The sequence below is a fragment of the Callorhinchus milii genome, unplaced genomic scaffold (assembly GCF_018977255.1).
Source record: "Callorhinchus milii isolate IMCB2004 unplaced genomic scaffold, IMCB_Cmil_1.0 Scaffold18, whole genome shotgun sequence".
NCBI lineage: Eukaryota > Metazoa > Chordata > Chondrichthyes > Chimaeriformes > Callorhinchidae > Callorhinchus > Callorhinchus milii.
The window spans coordinates 13,608,113-13,624,232 of NW_024704759.1; the positions used below are offsets into that span (position 1 = coordinate 13,608,113).

At 43.0% G+C, this 16,120-nt stretch overlaps 2 protein-coding genes across 4 annotated transcripts in view; both read left to right on the forward strand.

Annotated features, from left to right (window-relative positions):
- The first annotated feature begins 206 nt into the window (after positions 1-206).
- Positions 207-7,383, forward strand: actr5 (actin related protein 5). The gene is made up of 9 exons (XM_042341956.1): positions 207-632; positions 1,266-1,489; positions 1,908-2,077; positions 2,572-2,789; positions 3,835-4,017; positions 4,627-4,752; positions 5,630-5,775; positions 6,546-6,678; positions 7,135-7,383. The coding sequence occupies exons 1-9, from the start codon at positions 207-209 to the stop codon at positions 7,318-7,320; spliced, it is 1,812 nt and encodes a 603-aa protein (XP_042197890.1). The 3' UTR covers positions 7,321-7,383.
- Positions 7,384-8,578: 1,195 nt separating this feature from the next.
- The window catches only part of ppp1r16b (protein phosphatase 1, regulatory subunit 16B), a 31,531-nt gene continuing 23,989 nt past the window's right edge, over positions 8,579-16,120 (forward strand). The window contains exon 1 of one of the 3 annotated variants that reach the window (XM_042341787.1): positions 8,579-8,888. The gene's annotated coding sequence lies outside the window, so the exon portion shown is untranslated. Of the gene's footprint in view, positions 8,889-9,761; positions 9,810-15,833; positions 15,956-16,120 lie in introns of those variants that run through there. The other 2 variants (XM_007905199.2, XM_007905200.2) reach the window with 2 other exon arrangements.

The following is a 16,120-nucleotide window of genomic DNA, read 5'->3' on the forward strand; positions in this document are numbered from 1 at the left end:
GGGGTGAGGAGTGGGGGTGAGGGGTGAGGGATGGGGGTGAGGGGTGAGGGATGGGGGTGGGGGTGGGAGAGAGAGAGAGGAGGGGCGGTCTGTTTGGTTGATGGCATTTTTTTTAGGGTAGGAACGAATAGTCCCGGCCCCTTGTTTCCGGGGACCCGATGCTCCGGGGGGAGGGGGGGGATTGTTTTTGTGGACGGACTCCCAAGATGGCGGCGCACACGGCGGGCGATCTGACGGAGCCGCCGCCGCCGCCGCCGCCGAACGTCTTCTATTTTCGGGACCCGAAGCCAATCCCCGACCCGACCTTCGAGCTCGAGCTCGAGGCGGCGGCGGCGGCCCCGGGCGGCGGCGGCCTGGGGGCCGGGCGGGTGCCTCTGGTGGTGGACAACGGCTCCTTCCGGTGCCGGGTGGGTTGGGCCTCGGACGCCGCGCCGCGGCTTCGGTTCAAGAACGTGTCGGCGCGGAGCCGCGGCGCCTCCCGCAGCGACACGCAGATCGGCAACGACATCCGCAACCTGGAGGTGGTGCGGTGGCTGCTCAAGACGCAGTTCGACCGGAACGTGGTGGTGAACTTCGACATCCAGGAGCAGGTCCTGGACCACGTCTTCCAGCGCGTGGGCATCAGCTCCCAGGTCACCGCACCCACACTCCGCTTCACCATCACCACCCATCATCATCATCATCATCATCATCACCATCATCATCATTGCACACTCACCCACACTCCGCTTCACCACCACCACCACCATCATCATCATCACCACCATCATCATCATCATCATCACCATCATCATCATCATTGCACACTCACCCACACTCCGCTTCATCATCACCACCATCATCATCATCATCATCACCATCATCATCATCATCATCACCATCATCATCATCATTGCACACTCACCCACACTCCGCTTCATCATCACCACCATCATCATCATCATCATCACCATCACCATCATCATCATCATTGCACACTCACCCACACTCCGCTTCATCATCACCATCATCATCATCATCATCATTGCACACTCACCCACACTCCGCTTCATCATCACCATCATCATCATCACCATCATCATTGCACACTCACTCACATGCCGCTTCATCATCATCTTCATCATCATCATCATTGCACACTCACTCACACTCCGCTTCAACAGTTTAATATATTCTCTCTACCTCCCCTATCTGTACGATTCTAATTGTACCAAATAGGATAGTCAAAAAATTGTATTAACTTGTTTTTTTTAAATATTTTATAGGGTTCTGTGGAGCATCCAATTGTGTTTACAGAAGCACCTTGTAATCCACTGCACTCAAGGCAGTTAATGTCTGAACTCCTGTTTGAGTGTTACCACATTCCCAAGGTTTCTTACGGTGTTGACAGTCTCTACAGTTTCTACCACAACAATAAACCTCCCTCAACTGGATTAATTATTTCCTCTGGATATCATTGTTCTCATATTCTACCGGTCCTAAATGGAAGGTTTGTCAAATCTATAGATTACTTGAAAGGATATTCTCAGAGAATCACTCAGTCTACATGTCACTGTAGCATACATTTTAAGTAATCTGCTATCCTGACTGTAAAATAAAAGCGATCCATTAAAGGGCACAACACAAATGGAAACTCCTTTTCCAGTCTTTACAAGCATTCCTGACTCCCATGCTGGAGCCTGAGTTACCATAAAGTCAGCAACTTAAAGATTGGAAAAGCTAGCAAAATAATTTTCCCCTCTTTTACATTTTTCAGCTCCCATCACTGAGGTCAGAATTGGAGACATAAATCTTTCTCTTATCATTCTGTTCTGTAGTACGTTGAAAATTCAATGTGTTGCAATCCCGTTCCATCCTGTAATCTTATCCTCAATTTCATTGTGGGGCTTTTTCTGTGCAAAATGTAGGTTGGACGCTCATAACAGTAAAAGGATTAATCTCGGAGGTTGTCAGGCAACATCATACATGCAACGCCTGCTGCAGCTCAAATACCCTGGGCATTTGCCAGCTATAACACTCAGCAGAATGGAGGAAATTCTTCACGAACAGTGCTACATTGCTGGAGACTATACAGAAGGTATGTATCTACACAACAATGTGGACTGGGGAGTTCCTCAGGAATATTGTACACCACTAAATAGTGGCACAAACATTAATTGTGCTGTTTATGCATTGAAACAAATTGCATTGTAAAAATAAGTCAATGATCAAGCAGTTTTAGTTGGAGGAGCACTTGGCTCTCATACCTCGTAAAGTTAAACAGTTACTTCTGAAGGCCCGCTCAACCCATGAAGGTGGAAATTCTGTAGACCTATTGATGATCTAAGGTTTAGTCCAACGGAAGGAAAATACCTGATGATTTCTGTTGAGATGATGTTATGGAATCAAATGATTAATTTATCAAGGTGGGAGACAAAAGCCAGGCTCATGTAATTTAAAGGTTTTCAGTGGTGTTGAAAGAGGTGAGGAGAAAGAATAACAGAAGTGCAATGTTTGGATTCCAATATAGGTGGGGAGTATGTTGAATTTTGAATGCTTGTTAAAATTATTTTGGTGCAATTATCCTCACAGAACTTAATTTGTGGAAGTGCCCGTATTTCTACGAGAAGAATGTCCACAGGATGCAATTGCCTTTTAACAACAAACTCCTGGCCAGCACCTTAACAGCAGAAGAGAAGCTGGAGAGGCGACAGCAGCAAATCCGCAGACTGCAGGAGCTCAATGCGCGACGTAGAGAAGAAAAGCTGCAGCTCGACCAGGAGAGACTTGAGAGGCTGCTAAGTATTCAGGTAGAGAAAGAAGGCCAGAGTGACTGAACATGTTAGCCTTGCCTTCCATTACACAAAGTTTTAATTACCTGTCTCCTATTAAAACATTTTTAAAATAGTTTAAATTCCACCAGCAGAATGCAGATGACATGTTTTCCAAGTGGCTGCCTATGCCACGGATCAAGCCACCAACAACAGGACATGCATCGTGAATTTTTTTTGAGTTTGTTAAATTGTAAGGGTGCTCGCGTTTCACACGTTCTGTTGCATTTTTCTCAAAACGAATTGAATTCCGATGCAGCCTCCTCTACCAGTAAAGTCTAGAAGCTTCAGTACACGCATTCCTATTCAAAATACCACTAGATGCTATCATGGGAGCGATAATGATCTGGAGGGTTGAGTTGCAAAGGATCAAATGGCCATTTCTTCTGCATATTTTTCAACTTCAGTTAACCCTCATTTGATAATGTGCAGTGAAGGTTAGTTGCTGTTATTATTTTCCCCACTAGATGGTGGAATTGGTCTGTAAATATAAAAATCGCATATAGATCTCCATACAGTTGAGAGCAAAGAAACGTGTGAATAAAAGGTCACCAGAAATCAGAACCAAGGTCTGTAAGGTTAAACGAATAGGTGGAAATGAACTAGGTGGCATGGAAAGAAAGGGTTCAGAGAAGGGCGACAGGAATGGTCTGAGACTTTAAGAAATTAAGCTATGAAGAGTGATTGTAGACCTCGATGTGCTGATTAAAAATATATATGGAGGGGGAAAACGATGTGACACTACGTAAACTGACTTACTCTCTGAGAAGTTACGAGTTTAGCTGGTGTGGGAACTGGACGTGCTATAGTGATAAAAGAGAACGTTCTCCTTCTGGTTATACTAAAGTTTGTTCTCGGCTAGGCAGGGACCTTTATCCTGCTTTTAACCTTAACACTGAATATAAATTAGGTGATTTTTGTTCCAGTCGATGACATTCCTCACCTTCAAAGATTGTGGTGATCCATGCACATGTATTCAGCTGTTCCAGTGTAAAATGCCACAACCTACTCTCATTGCTTTTAGGAGCTTCTGGATGAAGGCATGACCGAACAATTCAAGCGAGCTCTATTAGAAATGAATATGGATTCTGCGGAGGAACTGCAGTCCTATATTAACAAGCTCAGCCTAATCGTCGAGCAGACAAAACAGAAGATTCTGCAGGCAGAGGTGAATGTGGAGGTGGATGTTGTTGACACAAAGCCAGATGTAAGTAATGTTTGTGATAAATCACACGGCTGTTTGCGTCAAAACCTACAGGGGGGAAGGAAATAAGATCTAACGAAATGTGTGATGCTTCTTCAATGACGCAAGGTGGATCTGTAATATTCTGGATCTGGTGGATCTGGTGTGTGTGGGATGGGTATTGGGTCCCTCCTATAATGATCTTGGTACTCAGGTTGCTGAGTCCCACGGTTCTGCAGGATTCCAAGGTATCGCTGACACAGGCCAAGCCAACCTAAACTTGATTTCAAGGGGCATGTGTGAAAAGAGTTTAATTCAAGCCTCATTAATTGCTGCCTTCCAATCATGTATATTAAATGTATAGGAGATGATAGAGCATGTATGAAGACTGCAGTGCAAGACATGTGCTTTGGGGAGGAGGATTGTGTGTGATGCAAAAACTTACAAGAAGATAATGTACATCACACATTGTAACTCGTTTATTTAGAAGGATTAAGAACATAAGAAAGTACAGAATCAAAGAGGCAATTTAAATCCGAAGACTACTTCTTCCACTGAATTAACAGCCTTTAACCAGATGTGTGCTTTAAATACAGTATTTCCATGTTGTAATTTCTGTTGTGTATCTAACAGGTTTCTGATCTGGATCAAATGCTGAGTTGTGAACCGTCAATGGATGATCTGGAAGTGGTAAATGATTTGGACCAGCTCTTTCCTGAATATCAGAGTGAGTTTGGGAAACAAAGCAACGCAGTTCAGGTATGCTTCTCAATGGCTATTTGGTGTGCATTAAATCTACATAAAAAATGGGTAACTGTAGGATTGTCATTGAGCTGTCATTGAGACCTACATAAGATATGCTTTGAGAAGCACAAGCATGTCATTGCGAGTGTTCTCAGGTTTCATCGTGTTTTGTTTTACATTCTGTCAGCGAGGTAATCTTTGTTATCTGTTTTCTCTGCATTGTTTTTAATACCAAGTGGAAACATGATATGGTTAAATCCTGTTTCATACAAGGTTTCAATATAACAAAACAAAAGTTGTTTTTGGTGTGAACTACTCAACTTCTTATGCAACGAGTACCCAATCTCAGCTAGGGCAATGGGGTGGTGGGTACTGCAAAAGTTAAGTGCATCTTCACAAGAGAGTGGAGTAATCAAATGGTGAGAAGGCACAAAGACCCTCTCATCCACCTCTTGGTGAAAAGGGTTAATTAACAGAGGGGTTAATTGACAGAGCGATCTTGGGAGCAGGTAGCCAACCCACTCGGACAAAAAACGGTTAATGTTAAACATGGAGCATGGCGTGAGATGTAATGGAAGAGAAAATGAAAATAGAGGAATAGTTAACATTTAGCTACTGAAACTATCACTTAATATCTGCCCGCATTGATTATGAAATTGTGTAAAGATAATGGATTCTTTGCTCCTACCGGATGTACGTCTAACATGAAACTGACCGTGTACTTTGAGGGGCAAATGTTTGAGATTGGGAACTTTTAATTCTGTAAGAAAAGCTGTTCTGATCACATTGTTGGGCTAATGTACTACAGCCCAGCGCCACATAAAGTGGTTTATTCAACGCATGGGTAATGACACACTCATTCTTCATTTTTTACAAATTTGTTTTCATTCAGCGCATTGGACAATTTAACCTGGCAGAATATCATCAGCTACATCTGGGTAGTGAGCGAATTCGGGTACCTGAAATCATTTTCCAGCCATCGTTGATAGGAGAGGACCAGGCTGGTATAGCAGAAACATTACAGTACATTTTGGACAGGTAAACCTATTTACTACATTGGCTCCTTCATAATTTCTGCAAAAAACTACTTCAATGAATGATGCAGAGCACCATGCAATTACAGTAATGTATTGTCTTGGGGTTTGATATGATGTGGATTCATTGACCAATGCTGATCTGGAAATGAACAGTTTTCTTGAAAAAAAAATCTTCGCTCATCTTTCCATTCTCTAATGGAATTGGAATTCAGCTTGAGTAGAGAATTGTGAATGTAAGAGCAAAAAAAAATCTGATAAAGATGTGGCAGAGAGTGGTTTAAAATGCTGTCCTTTGTCCTTAGTCCTCAATTTGAATGAAGAGCAGAGGCTGAATCTGGCTTCTCGGATAAATGATGTACAATCCATTTTCAGGCCTCTGATTCTCTCACACAATGAGTTCTCAATCTCAGTCACAGTGTAGAGAGGTAAAAAAGAGGGAGAAATGGTAGTGGAGTAAATTTATGTCTGATCACCAGCCCAAAGCCAACATTGACAGATTCCCAACGTTACTTTACCATTGTATGGCGCCTTTCACACAGGGAGAATTTCTCAAAGCAATTTACAAAGACTGAGTGGGAGCCCGAGCTATGGGGGTGTAAGTGGATAGTTGGCTGAAAGTACAGTTAATGAGATGGGTCTTTAGACGGATTTTGACAGCAGACAAATCGTTTGCATGTCTGTCTCTCTGCCATCTGGATTGGAGAGGAGCTCAAAGATAGAACGGTAATTATTCCAGACTTTTCCTGAAATCATTTTGTTTAAATTTTGCAGATATTCTAAGGAGGAGCAGAATGAACTTGTACATAATGTATTCCTCACCGGGGGGAACGTAATGTATCCTGGAATGAAGACTAGGATGGAGAGGGAGCTGCTTGCATTGAGGCCATTTAAGTCTTCTTTTCAGGTACACGGATTTCAAAGTCATATTTGGAGGGAGGGAGGGATAACAATGGCAAAGGTAAATAAAGTAATATTTCACGAACGTGAACTTATTTGGAAGCTAAACTACAATAGTCTCCTGGACGCACAATAAATATAGTGTCATCGGGTAAATAATAATATTGAGAAAACATCCCACCTTCAAATTCTGTGATTTGCGTATAACATGAGCAGCCGAACCTCTAAAGAATCAATTCCGTGAGCCTGATACAGTATTCAAAAGCTTCTAATACAGTCATTGATAAAGCTAATCGTTCATTTTAACTATTGCCGAGTATCTCTCCAAAGCAAAATGTTGTATGCGCTCCGCGACCTTACGCGAGGTGAAAGGCACTATATAAATGCTAAGTTGTTGTATATGAAGTACAGACTGGGATATTGATCTACGATATATGTATAGACGTGTGCTATTGTCTATCAGGTGACCGTTTCCTCCAACCCCGTTCTGGATGCTTGGTTTGGAGCACGAGATTGGGCAATCGAACACAAGGATCAAACTGAGGGCTGGATCACCCTGGCGGAGTATGAGGAAAAAGGAGGAGAGTATCTAAGTGAACACACGGCTTCAAACATACACGTGCCAATGAGCATTGCAAAACCAACGTAACCACACCACGGAATCCAAAGACTTTAGAATATTTTCAGTGCTCAGTCTTTGGTGGGGGGGGGGGGGGGGGGATTTGTTTCACAGTTTTGAATTGATGAAAATATTCATTTTTTGTGTGTGACATTTAAAAAAAATTAAATTATTATTTTTGAATGACTTTTCCTCTTCTTGCTAATGATCTGCTTTCAACTACTCAAGCCTCACAGGTATAGGTGGGGTATAGATGGGTGCAAGGTAACAGTCATGTGTAACAGTTTTAAATACAAAATCAAATTTTTTCCTGTTCCTAAGGACAATTACCCATAATTTGTGGGAAGTGATTCCTTTGTGTCTAATTGTTAAACTTGAATTAGTCATCATATCTATGACTTGCGAGAAGCTGGAGCTGTTCTTCTCCCACCCACATAGCGTTGGATGTGATGCAGAGTCGGAATTTGAAGCAGGAAGCTGGATTTACACTCACCCGCACCTAATCTTCCAGAATACAGCTCGAGACTTTTGGCAACTCTGCTATCAATGCTTGTATCAGTTTTTCCCCGGATTCCTGCACAGGATTATAAACAATCACAGGAAAGGCTTTGCTGCCTTTTTAATGGCAAAATGGTGTAATGCTGCAGAGTTTCACATGTTGACACACAGCAGAGGACCACTTATATGCACTGAACAAAGGAAGCCGAAATGCTCAGTAAAATGTTTTGTTAAGATTCGGTTTATTTCTAAGCAAGTATTTCAATATAGAGTCTCACAATAAAGAGTAGGCTTCTGATTAAAAATTACAGCCAAGAGTAATTTTCCTTCACTACCATTTTTTTTACTAATGTGTTATTTCCTTTCTTCTGTTGGACCTCTGTGTGACAGTATCACTGGTCTGGCTTGCAGTGAATGCCTCTGCCAATGATCCTTGATCTAACTACTAGGATGACCTATGGTCACCTCCCCTTCCCCCCGGCTCAAGAGTCGTGCTCCGCTACTGATACTCTGGGACACTACCCTGCTTGAGGGACGCTATATAAATGCAAATGGTTGTTGTTGGATATGCACAGGAGTTTCCCCCACTCTTCCCCCGAATTTCAGAGACTCAGAAGACGCAAAGATTGCACAGATCTCCGGTTTCACTTCCCTTGTTTTTAAACGTACAGTCTTTCTGAACGACACACCATTGGACATCACTGTCTCACTAACATAACTGCACAGCACACTGGTGCACCCATTCCAGTCCACAGTTGGCTTCTGGCGTACATTGCAAATGGCTGATCTGTAGTTGGTGACAACTTTATTGCTATAGTACCTTTCTACGCAGGGTAGCATCTCGGAACGCTTAAACAGTGGCAGAACTTGATGCTGAGAGGGCAAGTATCTGTAGATGCGATGAAAGCGAAAGGTCTTCAGATGTGATCTTAAGACGGGCAAGGCGGAGGGATTGAAGCAAAGCAAGCGGTCCAGAGTCTTGGGATGCAGTGGCTGTAAGCACGGCTGCTGGTGGTGGAGCAGAGGGAAGGAGAGAGGGACTTGTCGGAGTCTGACGCTGGCCGAGCGAAGGGGTCAATGGCAGAGGAGCGGGGCGGAGGGTAAGTTGATTGGAGAGGTAGGGAGGTGGTGCTGGGGCATGGAAGTGATTCCATGACTGTGAGGATGTTGAAGCAAAGCTCCTCTGAGGGGCCACCTGATTCACATGATATCTACTGGGTAGGTGATTGGACTGGAAGCACTTTTACAATTGCTTTGCAAGAGATGCCACTCAGTGCCAGTGACTTTAATCACAAGTTATGTGGTTTTTTTTAAAAAAAATGTAATTGAATCGAATTATTTTGTTTAAATTTTTTTTAAAAAAAAGTCGGTGTTTAATCTACTGGCGACAAGATGGATTGGACCTTGGGCACAGTCCACCAGTGTGGGTGGTTTATATTCTTAATGGCTCTGTCACTGAAACATTTCCTCCATCAAGGACTTGGCCAATGTTGCTGCTCCCTCTGGGCTGTGCTCAGATGCCATCTCCCTGCACAGTGGCTGTGTGTGTTGCAGCAGTAACAGCCTGACACCAGCCAACGTCTCTGGCTACGTCTCTCTTGCTTTTCTCTCTCTCTCTCCCTCTCTCCCTCCCCCGAGCGTTATTCCACACTCCCCCTCCGCCCAGCCCACAAGCAGCAAAGCAGCCCTCAGCGCTGAACACTCAGTGCTTCCAGCTCCAGGCACTGCAGAAGCTGCTGCTCCACGATCACTCACTCACTCACTCACTCACTCACTCACTCACTCACTGCCTGTCTGGTCTCTGTGTCTGGACACGTTCCTCATCCTCTTGCAGCCCATTCCCCAGACAGAGATGAACAGGAGCTGTCACCACCAGCAGCACCACCCCTGCCCTGCCCTGTGAGTTGGGACTCAGTTCCCAGCCTGTTGCTGATCCAATTCTTGGCTGCTGCTGCTGGGAGATCAGCCTCACTTTATCCTGTCTCAGTTAAATCCTGTCTCCTGCTGGACTTCAAAAAGGGGTAATGTGTTAGAGCTTTTAATCTGTTTTTCCGATGTATTGCCAGTGTTTTCTTTTTTTTTGTATTTGCTGCATTAGGTGTTTTTAATAATAATATTAATATTAGTAATAATAATAATCCTCGCATTCGATACAGCGCCTTATCACATCTTCGAGACATCTCAAAGCGCTTTCCAGGATAGGCTGCTAAGTGAATTGACTGTATGTTTTGTGGGCGAAACTCGGCAGCCGATTGCGTGCAGAAGTGTCACCACAAACAGCCGTGGATTGAGGTGAACACGTTATTATTAGTAACTAATTTATTTAACTGTATTTACAGAAAGGCGGCACCTCATGTGAGCAACAGAACTAGTGGGTTTCTGATATTTCTTTAAAAAAAATGCTGGTTAGTTAGGCTGCTGTATAAAAGAAATAGTTTTTGTTTATCTGAAAAATAAAATCGACATGTTGTGTCGCTGAAGTCGGTGCATTGCACTTGATTATTTAATGACTGCTTGTAATACACCTACCTATCCACAGCTGAGGAACCCGTTTAAAGTTACCCAAGTTATCTTGTTTATAGGAGAATGCAGTTTTGTGTTTCCATAAATTAGCATGCATGATTCACCTCTGTGCTATCTTTAGTCGTTTTTTGTTTTTGTGTATGTGTGTGTACTGGTCAAGACACCAGACACCAGGCAATTAGCAATTTTTCTCCCCTCATGCCCACCATAGTCCTTTTTATTGATATGTATGTGGTGTGCGTATAGACTAGTGGTACAGTGTCATCTACCAAAAGGTCACAGTGTAAAATGTCACATACTGTATAGTCAGTCTTCAGTGGATGGTTTCCTTTGGATACTTAGAAGGGCTACGAACCCACAGTGCCAATCTTCAGTATTTGCTGGGTGTTGGCAGTGGCAGAAAGGGTTTTCTGGACCAACAATTCTATGTTATTATTAATAATAATAACAATCCTTGCATTTTATATAGCGCCCTTTTGTGGAGTCCTGTAGCTCAGTGGTTAGAGCACTCGCTTTGCAAGCGAGAGACCTGGGTTGGATTCCCGGCACGGTGAAACCTTGGGCAAGTTTCCTTACTCCACACGCCTGGTAATAATCCCTCAAAAAAAAACAATAATAAATTGGTCGCTTCATTCCATGACTGTTTGTGGGACGCTGCTGTGTGCAATTGGCTGCCACGTTTCGCCCACAAAATATACAGTCAATTCACTTTACAGTCTATTCTGTGAAGCGCTTTGAGACGTCAAGAAGACGTGATAAGGCACCGTATCAAATGCAAGGATTATTATTATTATATTATTATCAAAGTGTCGAGATTGCTCAAAGCACTTCACAGGGTATTACTGTAAAGTGGTTTTGACTGTATGATCTCATAATGTCACATGTCAAAACTCCTAGAAGTAATGCTGTACTCTCTCTGACCTGTTGGTGAAGCTTTGCTAAATTGTCCATCTGGATTGTATAGGATAACAGGAACGCATTCCCTCTGACCTAGGCTTCAATATCTGTTGCTGCACATCTGGAAACTGTGAAGTCATGATATTTGGTATCTGGTAGATGACTGGCATCCTGCTGTGACTTGTGCACCCTAATCCGATTTGCCTCTTCTGGGTTTTTTTCAGATTTATAATGATCAACGAAGTATATAATTCCCCTCCTTAGCGTTCCCCTCCCCAAGCTCGGGCTTCCCAGTCAGTTGTATAAAACACTTTGAAACACCTATTGATAGTTCTATCCAATATGCTGCATAATGAACCGATTAACATTGGATTGTTACGTGCACTGCATCAGGGAACTGAGGTTAAGGAGGTTAATTCTAATGACAGGAACACAGGTCTGAGACAATCCACGCTGAATTCCCCATGAACGGATGTTACAAGTCCTGTTAGTTTTATTTAATCTCGTCTCTTGCGAGATGATGCTGACAGAGTTGCTGTGGCTCTTTTTGTGAGCGGCAGTTGGAGATGCTGCACGTTATTCGGGCTCTTTGTTGTGTTCACATTCCAGGTCAGTGCAGAAACACTTCAAAGAGGAGCATCCATTCCCCAGGGCGCCTAGTGCTGTGGGTTTAGCCCCATTTAGAATCCACTTCACCGCCCCCAGCAGCAGGGCAGAAATAATCACGTCACTGAGCTGGCTCCTAGTCCTGAATCGTAGTAGAATTTCCTAGCCCCAGAGCCATCCTGCTGTTGAGGGGAAGGTTTGTGTGGGTACAAGTGGCTTCACTGAGAGCTCAGCTTGCCTGCCGTCAGAGAAACATGGTGGGCAGGACTGCTGGAGGCAGTGGGAGGTACTTTATATCCCACTGCTTCCTCCAAGTTGCCTTCGCGTTTGGCCTCAAAAGACACAGTCACACGACTTGGAGTTGAGGTACAGATCAGCCATGATCTTATAGAATGGTGGAACAGGCATAAGGGGCTGAATGGATTCCTCCTGTTTCTGTGTTACTTTACAGTATGTTCTGTATGAAGCGCTTTGAGAGGTGTTTTGATAGGGTCAGTATGACAGGGTGTGATCAAATGCAAGGATTATTTTTGTTATTAACATCTCTGCCTCTGGCCGTTCGTAAGGGATCATTTCGATTTGTTTTTATACCTGCAGGTTACATTACAATGCCCACCCTTCTGTAAGTTGGGTATGTCCACTGATCCCTTCTGACGCTATGTGTTCGGAGCTGTGCTGTTTTATTCACGTATGGGGTTACATGAAAGGGAGAAAGCAGTGGAAATGCTTTCTGATGGAGTTAATATTCATTTTCTAATTGAAGCTAATTCAGTAGATCCGACTAACTAAACTCGTCTTTTCTGGTCCTAACTGGCTTTACGAGCAAGTATTGGGTTTTGAATAGGCAGCAGCTAATCCGAATAAGAGCATTTGATGGGTATGATTAAATTGGCATTCACAAGGGAATTTAGGAGTACAGACTAACCCCATGTACTTAATAGAGAATATTCCTCCTAATAAGACACTGAATGGGAAACAGGAACTCTGAAAAATACAATGTGGAGTCCTGTAGCTTCATGGTTAGAGCACTGGCCTCGTAAGCGAGAGCACCTGGTTTCGAATCCCGGGCAAGGCGAAACACTGGGCAAGTTTCCTTACTCCACGGATCTCTGTTTACCAGCATTAAGTAGGAACCCGGTTGTTAGTCGATTGGTGGATCACTTTTCCGAGGGCAATAATTCCTTCAAAAAAAATAAATAATTTCATCACTCAAGCCACGACTGTTTGTGGGACGCTGCTGTGTGCAATTGGCTGCCACGTTTCGCCCACAAAATATAGTCAATTCACTTTACAGTATATTCTGTGAAGCGCTTTGAGATGTCTCAAAGACGTGATGAGGAGCTATATTAAATGCAAGGATTAATTTTAATAGTATTGTTATTATTATCTTGGCTTTTAAGCAGCCAGCATGCGCTACACATGCTGGGTATAGCTGAAGTAAACTGGCAGCTTGGCTGAGATTCAACTGTAGCATCAACATCTTATGTAGTTATTTAAACAGGTAGAATTTTTGTTATTTCATGGAGAGGTTGAACTGGCTGTCTGCCAGCAGGATGATTCTTTGACATTTTTGACCCTTTAAACAACTGGCACTTCAGGGACACACTGGCCCCACCCAAATGGTGAGGATTGAGGGATCACAGCAGTAAAACACAAACAACCTAGACACTTGATAGGCAAGAAAATGGAGCAATGCATCGCAGCACTATTTTCACTCCCCAGGGACCTCCTAAGTCACTTTTCATTAATATACACCATGTACTTCTTTCACTATGAATGTAATGTGCGAGAGCACGAGGTAACTCGAGAACAATTGCAATTTAAAAAAGCTATCCTGAATGGATAATGAAGGCGGGGGGGATTCTGGAGAGAGGATGTGTCTGATATGAGTGGAATTTATGTTCAGTGAAAGGCAGGAGAAGAAAGAAATGGTTCCAGCTAGTCACTGGTGAGCAAGGAAGTTTCCATCGGTTTTATGACTACTACTGTGACAAGAACAGCATAATATGGGTCAGATTTCCTAACTGGGTAATGCTTTCACAAGTGTAAAATTCAACAAAGAACTTGCTGTATATCTGCTGTCATTGCTAAGGAGCAATACGTGAAGTGAAACATAGTTCTGAAGATGAAAAATAAAAGTATTAAAATCCAGATAGGTTATTTTGTATTATTTTAACTCCCGTCTCAAAAAAAAACACACCTTTTGCTATTTGTATCTATTGATTCAGGCTAAAGATTCAGTTGCACCAACTAGCAATGTGCTATATATACAAAAGAACATCTCTACTCCTGCATTTATAATAATAATAATCCTTGCATTTGATATAGTGCCTCATCACGTCTTTGAGACATCTCAAAGTGCTTCACAAGGTACAATATAAAGTGAATTGACGGTACATTTTGTGGGCAAAATGAGGCAGCCAATTGCGCACAACAGTGTCCCAATGTTGTGCCCTGCTCGGGAATCAAACCCAGGTCCTCTCACTTGCGAGGCAAGTGCTCTAACCACTAAGCTACAGGACTTCACGAGCCCCTTGATTTCCCAACCCGGATATCCTTGTGGCATCTCCCAAGTTGGCTTACTAATTTATCAGGAAGTGGTTCAGCATTATGGAACTTGGTTTACACTGCTGAAACCCATTTCACTTAGGATTCGCTTGCTTAGGGAGAGAGACGGAGAGAGGAAAAAAGAGATTTTGTCCCATCAGTCTGGACAAAATTTCAACCATATTCCCAGAGGTGGAAAACAATCTTCAAATCAACCATACTACCCATTTCCTACTAGTACGTTTTTAGTTGTGATTTTTATCATTAATCTTATTTACCGATCTGAAAGCTATTTGAAGGGACGTACAAAGATGAAGCGATCAAGTTAGAAAGACATTTAGAAGCTGTATTTTATTTCCCCTGCCTAGCTGAGAGACACTGAGCCTCCTTCCCCTAACTCTCTGAAATTAACAAACTCTACCTGAGTTAAGTCTCTATCAGCAGTTTATATCCCCCTGATCCCAAACACTGCTCGGATCCAAATGTATACAACTGTAATTTGTTGTTGTTAAGTTCTGGACATGGGACAAAAAGACTCTGGGTTTGAATCCCAGTGAGTCCATTCAGTCCTTCCTGCTTTCAAAGTGGATAAAATGGCAGCTGTGTGTAAAACCGAAGGGGTTGGAGGTAAACAAGCTTTCCCTAGGGCTGAACAGGCTTGAACAGACATGCCGGACAAAGCTAGTTAGCCCCACAGTAATCCAAATCACCGTTGATGGACAACTGACCAGTCTGGCATTTTTCATCAATAAAACGTGCAATTGTAGATATACAAAATATGTATATGGTGTCTTATCATGACCAAATATCTCACAGGTAACTGGCTGCTGAGTTAAGGTAATTGGTTTTGAAGACAAACGCAGCAACTGTTTGTTCAGGAAGTTGCCACGTACAGCTATGTGGTGAGAGACCTAATTAATCTGGGGGACATCTTATTTTATTTCTCTTCATTCTGGACTGTGTCTTTACAAAACAAATGGGAGATGGATTGAGGAGTCTGTGTGAGGAAGGAATGCTACCGCAGTGATTTCCACCACCAGTTTAAGGCAGATTTTATTTGAAATGTTTATCATCCTAAACCCCTACGCATAAATCTATGCATATTAATAAACCATTGCTTTTTTAAAAAGAAAATCACCACTTTCCAATTACGTCACAAGTAATGGGTCAAGTAAAGTACAGCACTAGAATGTGTCCTGCAGGAGCTTAGTAAGGTGGAATTAAAAGCGAAAGCAGTCACATCTGGACCATCGATTTTCTACAGTGTTATCTTTGTGTTGTTGTCGCTTGTAAAATCTGTTCAGCTATCCCTGGGCGAGGATGAAGTACATTCAGTTGGAGGAATCGGAGTTCCATTATTTGTTCAAAGTTTCCGATGGAAACTCTAACCCTAGCTGCAGCACAGTGACGTGCAAACAAAGGAAGTCGCTTGTCAGACTCTGATCTGTGCTGTTGTTATCTCGTCTCCTTGGGCTGCTGAACAGGAAACGTTCAAGGTGGGAAGGAGCACTGACTGCTTAGCGGGTAGAAAATAGACCCACAGACCCAGAAAATGTTGCTTTAGTACTTCTCGGCGCCTTCAGATCTTTCCCAGGTAAACAAGGAGAGTACAGTCTTGTTTTAAGTATTCTTACATCAAGTTCAACACTGACTTGGCTTTCCGTAGAGACGAGTTAACAGGCCACTGTTAAACACTCTGAGATGCTGCCCTGTGAGGAGGGTGCTATATAAGTGCACGTTGTTGTTGTTGTATGTAGTG

Coding starts and splice junctions, on each gene's coding strand:
- actr5 (XM_042341956.1), top strand. CDS start 207: ATGGCGGCGCACACGGCGGGCGATCTGACGGAGCCGCCGCCGCCGCCG. Junction 1,490..1,907: donor CTACCGGTCCTAAATGGAAG/GTTTGTCAAATC, acceptor TGCAAAATGTAG/GTTGGACGCTCATAACAGTA. Junction 6,679..7,134: donor CATTTAAGTCTTCTTTTCAG/GTACACGGATTT, acceptor ATTGTCTATCAG/GTGACCGTTTCCTCCAACCC.